The sequence below is a fragment of the Protopterus annectens genome, chromosome 13.part0 (genome assembly GCF_019279795.1).
Source record: "Protopterus annectens isolate FY-2018-M chromosome 13.part0, PAN1.0, whole genome shotgun sequence".
In the NCBI taxonomy this organism is placed as follows: Eukaryota; Metazoa; Chordata; order Ceratodontiformes; family Protopteridae; genus Protopterus; species Protopterus annectens.
Window position 1 is genome coordinate 365,255,866 of NC_056747.1, and position 13,499 is coordinate 365,269,364.

General features: G+C 43.8%; 1 protein-coding gene across 1 annotated transcript in view; it reads right to left on the reverse strand.

Moving 5' to 3' along the window:
* Positions 1–8,336: 8,336 nt before the first annotated feature.
* The window catches only part of ABHD17A (abhydrolase domain containing 17A, depalmitoylase), a 938,418-nt gene continuing 933,255 nt past the window's right edge, over positions 8,337–13,499 (reverse strand). The window contains exon 4 of the mRNA XM_044053973.1: positions 8,337–9,501. Within this exon, the coding sequence (XP_043909908.1) occupies positions 9,276–9,501 (226 nt within the window). The 3' untranslated portion in view covers positions 8,337–9,275. The remainder of the gene's footprint in view (positions 9,502–13,499) is intronic.

Consider the following 13,499-nt stretch of genomic DNA (forward strand, 5'->3'; position numbering starts at 1 on the left):
ACTTCTCATTTACTTAAATAATTCCATGTGAAGCTATCTCCTTCCTTATCAGAGTTAACAGTTTCTTAAGGAGATTCACATGATATTAAAGAACACACATGAACATATAATAATGGCTTGATCAAGCAAATGTTGCCTTATTATTTTTTGTATTGCTCTTTGAATGCAACCCAATTATTTTCATTCTCACAGATAAGAGTCCATGCGGCAAGGTTCAAGTTTAGCACCATATACTGGGGCAAACACTTTCCTTTACCTGACATGTACTTCTGCTGAGCCCCACCCCACAGTAGCCTTGCTCCACTGAAGGTGAGAGATGCGCCTTTAATACATTTGAGGTATGTTGAATGGACTGATGTTACCTTTCCCTGGTTTCCACCATGGATGCACAAGCAGCACAGTCTTTGTAGTCCCAGATCTAGTCATAAAGAAAGCACATCACTGTACTGCTCCATTCTTCTGTCCCCTGAACAGACTTCTGAACCCAGGATGTTACTCAATCCTGGACCACTAGCATCACTGGTGGATGCTCCGCCCATACAACTGATCATCCTCATAATACACCCTTTTACGCTACAGTTCAGATATTCTTAGTACTCCACAAGGCCTCTCTCTTATAATAAACCTGCTTTCTGCAACAGCTGTGAAAGATATTACTTTGAGATGACAAACAAGTGAATGATGCATCTAAAAACATTAGTCAGTTGAGCAAAATACTCTTGGTTGTAAACTCTGGCAATAACGTACATTAATATTCTTAGTGGCAAAGAAAAGCTGAAGATATTGGGTCCGGAAAAAAAAAAAAAAAAACAGATGCCACTATGTGAAGATGTTTATGTAGCACCATGACAGGACCTTCCCTACAATGCCAACATTACAGTGAATCTGTGACACTGAGAAATTGAACTTTGGTGTATTCTGGCAACATGGAAAGCTGCCTGTCAAGACATACAACAACAGTATCATGGTGTCTGTATATAAAGGTTGTACATTAAACATGATCAGAAAAGTCAGTGCAAAGTAATATATTTCAAAATTACTTTAATAGTGGCTTTGATTAAATACAGATCTTAAACCTCAGGAATGGGAAAAAAGCATTTTATGTTTCTGGTCAGGTGAAAAACATCAATGTAATGCTTTGTTGAGGACTGTAGCTTTTATCACTTCATTTTAAAGTATACTGTCTCCAGTGTGACCAAATAGCTTTCTCTCTCCAGTTTATGCACTTTTATTAGCATTATGACAAAGTACTAAAACAGTTTTTTATCACTGTACCTCCACAGAAAAGTACAGTTGTGTACACTTACCATAAATGTAGATGTTAGAGTGTATTCACTGTTGCAGTCATCATAGCTGGGATATCTGCTTACAGTAGCCCTCAGTCGGCCTGATTAACAAAGTCTTTGGTCCTGCGTCGTTTGCTGACCCTTCTTCCGTGACATCAGGTCGTCAGGGTTATAAAACATGCAGCAGACGCCATTACATCAGTTTTTCTTACCCCAGATGTCAGATGCCCCCTAATGTGAGGCCATTAAATCTATAAATATACAAGGTTAAACCGCCAACAAAAAAGCAAATACACCAAAAAGCTTTTGAGCATAGTAAAGAAGAACAGAGGTACAGCCAAAAAAAGTAAGGGGGCTGAAGGGAGGGTAACCAGGACTGCAACAGTGAATACACTCAAACATCTACATTTAGGATAAGTGTACAAAACTGTACTATGTTCTTCATGTTTCACTGTTGCAATCACCACAATTGGGTAGATTCCCAAAGCTAAGGATGGGAGGAGGAATTTAGATAGCATTAGGACCAGCTATAAGGCTCTGGAAGACTGCAGTGGCAAAGCCAGCTCTGGATTTAGAGAAAATTGGCAGATAATAATGCTTAGTGAAAGTATGTACAGAACTCCAGGTAGCAGCTTCTAGGATGTCCCTGGTAGGGACGCCTCTGAGAAAGGCTGTAGAGGTAGATGCAGCCCTGGTTGAGTGGGGTCTGATCCCCTGTGGGATAGGTTTTCCATGGTGCTTGTAGCAAAACTGAATGCAATGGCCTATCCATTTGGAAATGGTTTGCTTTGAAATAGCCTTCTCCTCTGTCCCTGCAGCAAATGCCACCAGCAGTTGTTCAGATTTCCTTTGAGGTTTAGTCCTGTCCAAGTAGAATCTAAGTTGTGTGTACACATCTAATGAGTGCAGTAACTGTTCCCCTTTGTTCTGTGGATTAGGAAAGAAGGTCGGCAAATGAAAGGACTGATTAAGGGCCACACTGGATAACAACCTTGGGCATGAAGGAGGGATTGGTCCTGAGGGACACCCTGTCCACATGAAAGATGATGAAAGGCTCCACTGCCACAAGGGCCTGTAATTCAGATACTCTTCTTGCTAAAGTGATTACTAAAAGGAAAGCTGTTTTCCAAGAAAGGAATTTTAAGTCTGCAGTAGCAGCTGGCTCGAAAGGGGGAAGAGTGAGTTTTCTCCAATACAAAGTTAAGGTCCCAGACTGGAGTTGAAGCTCTCCTGGGTGGACGTAAGTTTTTTGGCCCCTCTGAGGAACTGCTTGAGCAGTGGATGACAGAAGAGGGGAGGTTCTGTGTTATAATGAGCTGAAATGGTGGAGGCGTGAATTTTGATGAAGGAGAAAGACAGGCCCTTGTGAAGCATCTCAGTTAAGTATTGTAAAATCTGAGGTAAATTGTGCACTGCTGTGCTCATCCCCTTGAGATTGGTCCCAGACACAGAATCTTTTCCATTTTTCAGCATAAGATTTTCTAGTACTAGGCTTCCTTGCCTCTAAAATGATATTCATCACTGGTTTACTGAGGGATGGTCAAGGAGAGATTAGGTAATTAGCCAGACTGCTAGGTTCAGTGTTTGAAGCTGAGGGTGCAGAATCTGGTTCTCCTGCTGAGACAATAGGGTAGGAGTCTGAGGCAGGTGCCATGGGGCCAACAGTGACACACTGTGCAAGAGGGGGTACCAGTGTTGGCGTGGCCAGTCTGGTGTAATCAAAATCGTCCTTGGTTTGTCTTGTTTGATCTTTAGCAGTACTTTGGAGAGCAGAGACAGAGAAGGAAAGGCATAAACTGAAGGACAGAGCATCCACTTTCCAAGCTTGTTTGTGGGGAATCCTCGTGCAAAATTTGTCCAATTGATAGTTCTGGGGGAAGGCAAACAGGTCTATATCTGGGCTCCCCCATTTGCTTGCCAACATGTTGAAATCCTTGGTTCCAGTTTCCACTCATGTGGGTCCATGAGGTTTCTGCTTAGTTTGTCTGCCAGTGTATTTAGTTTTCTTTGCAGGAATTGAGCTTGTAGATGCACTTGGCAGCTCAGGGCTGTGTTCCACAATGCCATGGCTAGTCTGCAGAGGGAGTAAGAATGTGTACCCCCCTGCTTGTTTATGTACCACATAACAGTGGTGTTGTCCGTCTTTACCATTAATTGTCCTGGAAGAATGTGGTTCTTGAAGGCTCTAAGGACATTCTGTACAGCTAACATTTCTTTTTGATTGATATGCAGGTGCATTTGACTTGGGTTCCATTTGCCCTGAATACACTTCCCTGCCAAGTGAGCCCCCCATGCATAGTCTGATGCGTCTGTTGTTACAGTTTGGGGGGCAGGGGCTAGTGTGAATGGTAGTCCCTTGTTTTGGTGGCAGGCCTCTACCCACCAAAGGAACTCTAGGCATAGGCAAGGTATGATAGGAATCATTGCTTATAGACCCTGAGAATGTTGACACCATAAGCTTTTTAGATACCATTGTAGTTTCTTCATATTCAGTCTTGCATATGGAATTAGAAGAATGCAGGAGGCCATGAACCCCAAGGCTTGTAGTATTTGCCTTGCATATAGCAGGGTTTTTGTGGCCACTTGTTCGAAGTAGGTTGTCAATTGAATTTGTTTCTCTGGCGTAAGGAAAGCCATCTAGGAAGTTGTATTCAAGCTTGCTCCCAGGAATATAATTTGACAGGGTACCAGGTGTGATTTCTTTTCATTTACGGTGTACCCCAGACAAGTTAGCACCCTCTGTACAAAGGCCATATGATTCAAAAGTATGGCCTGGCTTTCTGCCTGAATTAGACAATCATCCAAGTATGGGTATATTTGAATATTTCTTTGCCTGCAAAATGCAATGACTGGAGCTAGGCACTTTGTGAATAGATAAACCAAAGGGCATTGCAGAAAACTGATAGTGCGTGTAGCCTGCGTTGAAGTGTAGGTATCTTCTGCAAGATTCCCTGATTGGGATGTGCAGGTATGCTTCCTTTAAATCTAGTTTTGCCAACCAGGCATCTTTGCCTAGCATAGGGAGCAACTGGTGAAGAGACAGCATCTTGAATTTTGGAATCACCAAAAAGGCGTTTAGAGTAGACAGGTCCAGGATAGGACACCATGAATTGTCTTTTCTGGGTACCAAGAAAAGTCTAGAGTAGAAACCTTGTCCCTATTCCTCTTCTGGTACCAAATGAATAGCCCCCATGCTTAAGAGAGAAAATACTTGCTTTTGGGGCTCTGCTCACTGATTTGGGGGTAGATCTGGCCACTCATTTGGTGTTGGTAACATATGGAAGTGAAATCTGTATCCCTGGGACACTATATTTAAAACCCATTTGTCCTGGATAATGCGTTCCCAGTTCTTTGCATGAAGAGCAATCTTCCCCCCAAAGGGGCAGTCAGTTGAGAAGTGCTTGGCAGTTTTAAAAAGAAGTCATTGAGACAGTTTACCATAGGGGGGAGTTTTACTACCCCCAGATTTGGAAGTGGAGGCTCCTCACTGCTTAGTCCTGTGCGAACCCTGTGAATGAAGCCTGGGAGCTCTGCTAGATCTGAGTTTGGACTGAGAAGGTCTGGAAGAGGCAGGAAAGGACCAATTCTTGGAAGGCCAATGCCTACTAAACCTTGGAGGTTGTACTTGTAAAAAAATCTTTAACAGTTGCATAGATTTAGTTTTTTTCCTCCATCTTTTTAAGAACTTCTTCTACCTTGTTGCCAAACAGGCGGTCCTGGTTTAAGGGAGCATCCAGTAATTTCACTTTAACATGATCTGGAAAGGATTGCTCGTTAAGCCAAGCATGCCTTCTAAGTACAGACCCAGTTACAGCAGCCCTGCAAGATGCCTCTAGTGAATCAAAACCACATTGCAAAGTACGTTTTCCAACTTTTCAGCTGAATGCAGTAAATCCTGTAAATCCTTATTGTCAGCACAGTCAGGAATCAACATCAGTTTCTGTTTAAGCAATCCAATAATATGCTGCTGATACTTGAAACTGGCAGTTTAAGGCCCTAATGGCCAAAGTTGCAGAAGTGTATACCTTCTTACCCCATCTATCCAGCGCCCTGGAGTCTCTATCAGAGGGGGTAGGATTTTTGGCAGTAGTAGCTTTAATGCCCTTGGGTCCCTGTGAAATGGTCTCAGGATCTGCAGTAGCATTTTTAAAAAGGAACTTCTGAGGGTCAGGTCTATCAGGTTTTCTGGGAGCAGGAGGTAAAGAGTCAGGGGCCAAGCTAGATTCCGAAAAAGCATCATCAACAATGTCTAGTACAGGAGGTATGGCTAAAGGCCTGTGCTGGGGCAGGAGTAAGAAATCCCTAACCTCTTTTCAGAATCAGAGAAATCCTGACTTTCCCAATGAGAATGCTCCCTGAGAGTATGCAAGGTTGCACCAAAAGAAAAATCTTCTGGGGGGGGGATGCAGAGGGAATAAAGTCCTCAGCATCAGAATCCTCGTAGGTAGATAAGGGTAAATCCTGGTCAGAGGAAACAGAAAATTCAGAATCCTGGTCAGAAGTATAATAAGCAAACTCAGTCCTAGGTCTCTTAAGAGGGGGAAGGATGGCTACCCCTGATTAAAGTAATAAGGTCTTCAGCCATTCTTATTTGTTTTTTAGGCATAGAGGCCTGGCCATGCGGTCTGGGTGTCAGTTTTCTAGGTATGGTTCGAGTTTTAGGCCTTGAAGAACAGGGCATCGGTTTAATACGCAAGTCAGTAGGCCTGAATACACCCTCAGAAGCTGGTGCCTGCACAGCGGCTCCGGACCCATCCAAGGTAGAGCCATCTGCAGATTCCACAGTTGAAGCATCTCGTGGCATACCGGACTCCGAATGGGTCTCAGTAGAGGCCTGCAAATCTGAAGTAGTGGTTATCAGGGGCTGCGAAAGCACCTCATGGAGTACCGGCGAACTGGCGACTGGCTTAGGAGAAGTGTCGTGGGCAGCTTTGAACCTCGGCGGCCTTTCTCTGTCTCTGCATTTTTTCGGAATGTCGGTAGTTGGATGGTTTACCGAAGACATATCAGGATAACTGAACTGAGCACCAAAATATTTAGAAGCATAAATATACCAATGGATAGTTCATGGTTTAAATAAGGCACAAAACCGACAGCGAGGTACGTCGTGGTCAGGGCCTAGACAAGGAATACAGTACGAATGAAAATCTTTATGAGGTATTTGCTTTCGACAAATAATGCAATTATTTACTTTTACTGACATCGGTTTAGAGCAAGAAAAGGTTTCCCCAACAGGGTACTTAGCTTTTAGTTGAAGACTTTGGTTCTGAAACTCAAAAACGAAAACCGACGCAAAACCCAAGACTTTGTTAATCAGGCCGACTGAGGGCTACTGCAAGCAGATAACCCAAATGTGATGACTGCAATAGTGAAACACGAAGAACGTCATCCTATTCTTCAGACAGCTCCTTATGTAAACTGTGAAGATAACCACAAATGGGCATAATTTCAGAACTCAAGACTTTTTCATGTATATTTTGTAGGCCCTACCCTGCTTATGGCAGAGTTGCTCTCACACCCCCTACCTTGATACACGCTATCTCCATTGTCAATGCACTTCAAGGTAAGGGCAAAGAAAAAGTTTTAAATTTTCAAGTTCTGAAATTATGTTTGTTCATAATGGTAATCCTTCCAATTATGATGGGGAGATTTGTCAGATACTATTAACAACGTTCCTTTGATCGCGGGATTCAATATTAGTAGCATTACTTGCAACCAATCACTTGCCAGTTCTCTGGCTCCGAGGGCAGTTTGTTTTTCCATTGTTAGGTGTCATGCTCTCAACTACTCCAGTCAGTAAGCCAGGTATAAGAAATGAGCAAGCCAGTGGGATAGCCTGGTGGTGCTGAGGAGTGAGCACAGAGAGGCTATCAAAGGAGACTACATGGACGGCATTTTTCTTCATAGTGCTGGTGCTCTTATTAACTTCATCTCACTTAAAAGTCAGCAGTAATAGCAGTTAACATAATATATGACTGTGCCACTATCTTATATGAATCTTGTCTGGAATGTCAAAAGGTACAGCCTGTCATCATGCAGTGATCCAACAAATGGACTGCATATACTAGAAAGAAAGGCTGCTCCTCCACATGAGAGTCAGGATTGCTCTCTCTCTCTCTCTGCCTGCCTTCACACCAGGAATTCTCAAAAGTGACCTAAATGACTACATGCCAGAACACCGCGTCACTAAAGAAATTAGCAGATGGCAGGGGGCAGCCTTCCTAAAGAGAATTTATTTATGTTTTATTCAACAATTTGACTTGCTTTTCTTTCTTTTTTTTTTTTAATTAGGAGAAAGTCCTGTAATATAAAGGACAAGCATTTACTCTATTTTTACCCGTCAAATTCACTCAATGGCTACTATAAATTGCTTGCCTTAAAATCTGGCTGATAACGGTTGAACCTTTAAGCAGCTGCACTAAATGAAGCAAGTGCTTCCCAATTAAAATGCAGTAAAAAGTCCAGTCTAAGAAACATGATACGAACAGCAGTCCAAAATAGAAATATTGGTCAAAATGTTCACAATAAGCATGAAATGCCATTGCATAAACTCCCCATATGTAGAATCCTTTCACACTAACCCCTTCCCACAATGTATTGGAAGAATTCATTTCACATTAAGATGCCCATCTTCCAGAAGAATACCTTTTAGTAAGGTCACAATTCAATATGTGGTTACGTAAATGGCAACAATCCAACACATACATGGTATATTGAAACCATGGGTCACAACATGACCACCACAAAATGAAGCTTTGGAACCTTTGTTGGGGGAATATATCCCAAAAGTCCACTGTGGCTTTCCATTACAAGCTCTAACTTCTAGCCCTCCTGATTTACAATTAAAAGTCACTGAATTCAACTTTGGTAGTGTTGTGCAATTCAGCAGGGCTACTTTTCCCTTACTTAAACCAAAAGGAATACAGCAGCTTTGCATGTGAACTGCAGCAACTTCCTCCTGGTAGGGACAGAAAGATGCACTACAGAAAGTTTCTTATTAAACATTTTGCCTCAAAGGAACCCCACTCTCAAAACATAACTCTACACCAGTTTACAGGTAGGGTTAACAACTGTCTTTTTACTAATGCTTATGAAGTAATAGTGGAACTTGCCCATGTGCATAACAACAACAAACATAAGCCCACATGGATATTTATGTCCAAACATTAATGGTCCCTTCTCCTTTGGTGTTTGCTAGCGTACAGAAAATTACCTGTACCCACTACACCAACAGCAGTACCAGGCAACCTGAGATAGACAAAGATGCAGCTCAAAAATATCCTAAAGGGTCACAAGGCTTTCTGCATCTCCTTTAACTTTGCTATGTAGCATAAAATATATATACTAGAATGCAACATACCTTGAGTAAAGGACTCTAAACAGTATCAAAAGTTATATACAGCAATAAAAGTTAGAAGACAGTTGCAGCTTAAACTCACATGGACTGCCTATGGCCATAAGGTCAAACTGATGCCACCAAACTAGAGAGCTCAGCCCACTGTCAAAGCAACATGCCAAAAAAAAAATGTGTAGATACTGTGAGACCAGCAAACAGACTGTTATATTTTAATACAAAACCTGAATAGATTTTCTTTTGCTCTAGACTTCTAAATTAGTACCTTGGGGAGAAAAAAGAAGGCAAGGGGCGGGATATTAGCTGGCGTATGCAACAGTCCATAACAAGCTGCTGTCAATTTCCTTTTGCATCTTTCCTACAGTTTAACTTGAATGGTTCAAAATGCCTACAAAAACAAGCTTCTGTTTTGAAAAAAAAAAGGTTACCAGAGACCAAAAATATACATTCTACTTTTCTGTCCCTCTTTCTTGATTTTTTTTAATTGGTAAAATATAAAGCCACATTGTTTCCAGCCTCCTAGCTTGCCCATCTAAGGATTTTCTGGCACAGAAGATTAAGTGCCTCTGGCAATTTTGCTGCTTTCATCCAGTTTCAGCTTCCATCCTCCAGGTAAAATGTTTAATCACCCTTTCTTAGTTCCGTTGCACAGACAGATCTTGGGAGATGAACTTGCGCAAGCGTTCCAGGTACTGACTGTAAAGTTCTATGTCATTATGTCCTGCCCCCTCTACCCAGAGGGGCTCTACTGCCTTTGGACAACGCTCATACAGTGCCACACCATGTGAAAAGTCGATCACCTCATCCTCTGTACCATGAATGATCAGGCATGGAGAAGTGATTTTTGACACCTTTTCAATGCTAAAAAGTGGGGACAGATAAGGAGAAACAAGAAAAACATTAAAAGAATATTTGTAAACAAAAAAGTCAGTATATAAAACTAACCCAAAAGTTCTTACTGGTAAGCATGGTCAAATATTCATTATCCTTATTAAATGTATTTGTTGCTCATGATTTTACCCAGGGAAAAGAAGCATAACAAATGCACACTACGGCTTAACTGAGCTTGTTTTCTTAACTTCAGCTTTGTTTCTGTTTTGCTTTTGTTATACAGCCCTAAACATCCAAAGGGTACTTTCTTTACCTTTCTTACCACCATATCACTACCACGGTTTCTAACAATATGCATTTCTAATTCTATACTCTATGGCACAATGATGACTGCATAATTAAATGCAGAAGAAACCAATATTGCATTTTAACCACTTTTTTGTTGTTCAATATGTGTTTAATTTGTACAGTGTTACCACATGCATGCTTATGCCTCGTAATAAGGATTAGGTCAGGGTCCTTTTCATTATTACCAACAGTGAAACTTTTAGTTATGTACTTACCATAACTTTAGATGTTTGGGATCCATCTCGCCTACATTCTGTACTGATGGGTTCGGAGCCGATCCTCGGCTCCGACTCGGCACGCTATACTATAGAACGAAGTCTCTTATTGGCTGAGCTATCCTACATCCCAGGATGCACCACCACTGCTTTCCCAGATCTTGTTTGTCCGCACACATGCACACACACACATAGACTGTTGATATAACATTGCCAGGTGTATCAAGATGAAACGGCTGAACTCGAACCGTCCGGTCTCTTCTGATCTCCAAGGCAGGGGGAAGGAGGGTGGGTTATTAGGAATGTAGGCGAGATGGATCCCAAACATCTAAAGTTATGGTAAGTACATAACTAAAAGATGTTATGTGATCCTATCTCGCCTACATTCTGTACTGATGGGACAGCGTCCCTAGCACCTGATTCCTGGGTGGCTCACTGGAAAACACTCCTGAGAACTGTGGAACCAAATGAAGCTCGCCCCCGAGATGCCATGTCCAATTTGTAATGAGAAATGAAGGTGTGAGGAGAAGACCACGTAGCCGCAGCACAAATGTCACTAATGGCAAGCTTAGAATGAAAAGCTGCCGAAGTAACCATAGCCCTGGTAGAATGAGCTTTCACAGTAGATGTAAGCTCTTTATTAGAAATGAAGTAAGTATGACTGATACAGTCTCTGATCCACTTGGCAATAGTGACTTTCGTGACGGCTTTGCCCAATTTATTGTCCGAAAAGGACACAAACAACTGATCTGTTTTCCGTGTTTGGTGCGTCCTATCCAAATAGAAGCGCAATTGTCTATGAACATCTAAGGTGTGAAAGATGTATTCCGCTCTGAGTACTTTGGGAAGAAAACTGGAAGTTCCAATGACTGTTGCAGACAAAAACTAGAACAAACCTTGGGAACAAAGGATGGATTCGGTCTGAGGGATACTCTGAAAAAACAGGTATGGTGGTTTGACACATAGGGCTTGAAGTTCCGAAACTCTTCTGGCTGATGTAATTGCAACTAAGAAAGCAGTCTTCCAAGAAAGAAATTTCAAGTCACAAGTTGCTGCCGGTTCGAAGGGGGAAGAGGTCAAAGCACCTAGCACAACATTAAGGTCCCACGGTGGAGCGGGATGAGACATCGGGGGCCGAAGCAGCCCAGCACCTTTCATGAAGGCTTTACACAACTTGTTGCTCATCAAAGGTGGTTCTATGCTCTCATGAAAATTGGAAATAGCTGCCAATTGAACCTTAATGGTAGAGACCGAAGAACCTTGATTGAACAGAGAAACTAAAAACTTCAGAACTTCTGATACCGGGACAGTTATGGGATCTAATCCCCAGAGTTGGGCCCAAATAGCAAATCTCTTCCATTTGCTGTTATACATTTTCTTAGTAGAATTCTTGTGGGCCGAGGACAAGATATGTATGACTTCCGGATCCAAAGCATGGTTCCTGACTAAGGTCGGAAGAGGAGGAGCCAAGCTGTTAGCTTCAACGAGTGAAGGGACTGGTGATGCAGTCCCGACTGATGGGTCAAGATGTCCGGAACCTGGTCCAAGAACCATGGACCATCCAGTGCATATTTCCGAAGAAAGGGAAACCAGACTTGACGAGGCCAGTATGGGGCAATTAAAATCATCTTGCTCTCCAAGCGAATCGCCTTCTGGATCACCTTGGGAAGAAGGGGAACCGGTGGAAAGGCGTATAGCAGGCCGGTGGGCCAAGCTTGGACTAGGGCATCCTTGGAAATCTCCCCCGGAACTGGGGTGAGAGAGAAGAGCCGTTGGCATTTCGTATTGAGGGGGGTTGCGAATAGGTTGCAACAAGGAGTTCCCCATCTTCTGAAAATCTGAGTTGCCACTCTGTCGTTCAGAGACCACTCGTGAGGGGAGAGAACAGTTCTGCTCAGTCTGTCGGCTATCACATTGGATCTCCCTGGAATGTGTGTTGCTACCAGAGAACGTTTGGTTGCAATCGCCCAATCCCATACCTTCATGGCCTCTCTGCAAAGGGGGTAGGATCTGGTCCCTCCCTGCTTGTTCAGGTACCAGACTACTGACATGTTGTCGGACTGAATGGCAATCATGCCCTGGGGGAGGTAACTGTGTAGTGCTTGCAGTGATAGAAGCACCGCCCTCATTTCCAGTATGTTGATGTGGAGGAGACTCTCGTCTGAGTGCCACTTGCCTTGGACTGACCTGCCCAGGTAATGTCCCCCCCACCCCGTCTGGGAGGCGTCCATAGTCAATGTGGCCACTGGAGGTGGTGGAACGAAGGGTCACCCCTGATCCAGATTGGAGGAAAGAAGCCACCAACGAAGGTCCTGTTTGCACGTCTCTGTGATCAGAATGAGGTGACTGAGAGGGAGATCCTGATAAGACCACTGGACTGACAGGAGCCACTGGAGAATCCTCATATGTAACCTTGCCAAGAGGACTAGGAGAACGGTGGCCGACATGAAACCTAACAGTTGTAGGACCACCCTGGCTGGGGCTCGGCGTTTGAGGAGCAAGGCTTGAACTTGAGACTGTAATGTTTCTATCCTCTCCGTAGGAAGATAGACCCGCATTTGCTTTGAGTCTATCTCTACTCCGATAAACCATATGCGCTGAGATGGCAGCAACACAGACTTTGCCCAATTGAAGGTGATTCCTAGGGAGTTGCCTAGAGATATAGTGGCTGCTAGGTTTTGCAAGAGTAGACGCCTGGAGGTGGCAGTTAGGAGCCAGTCGTCTAGGTATGGAAACACCTGGAATCCTAGACTTCTCAGGTGAGCAGTCACCACCGCCAAACATTTGGTGAACACCCTGGGGGCTGTGGTGAGACCAAAGGGCAGTGCACGGAACTGGAAATGACTGTCTCCCAGGCTGAAGCGCAAGTGTCTCCTGGACGCCTGATCTATCAGGATGTGATAATAGGCGTCCTTGAGATCTATGGAGCACATCCAAACACCCTTCTCCAGCAGCGGGAGAATGGATTGTAAGGTGACCATCCGGAACTTGGACTTCTTGACAGATCGGTTTAGTTTGCTGAGATCCAAGATGGGCCTCAAGTCCCCGGTCTTTTTTGGCACCAAAAAGAATCCTGAGTAAGTCCCTAATCCGGTCTGGCCTTCGGGGACCAGTTGGATGACTCCTTTTTGAAGCAGCTTTGAGATTTCGATGGCTGCGAGATCCCGTTGACTGGGTGGTGGTTCCGGGATTTTCCGGGATGGTGGTGGTGGGGGGGTTGAGAAAAGTGGATGGTGTAACCTCCGGCGATGATTCGGAGCACCCATCGGTCCTGAGTGATACCCTCCCAGGCCTTTAGGTGCTTCGAAAAACGACCCCCGACTGGCTCCGGAGCTGCACAGTCGGGCAATCCTTCAGGGATGCTGGAAGGTTGAAGAGCCACGAAAGGACTCGCGGTTACCAGTGTTGCAGGGGCCTCCGCCGCCTCTGGGACGACGTCTTCCTGAAAAATTTCCCCCTCCTCTG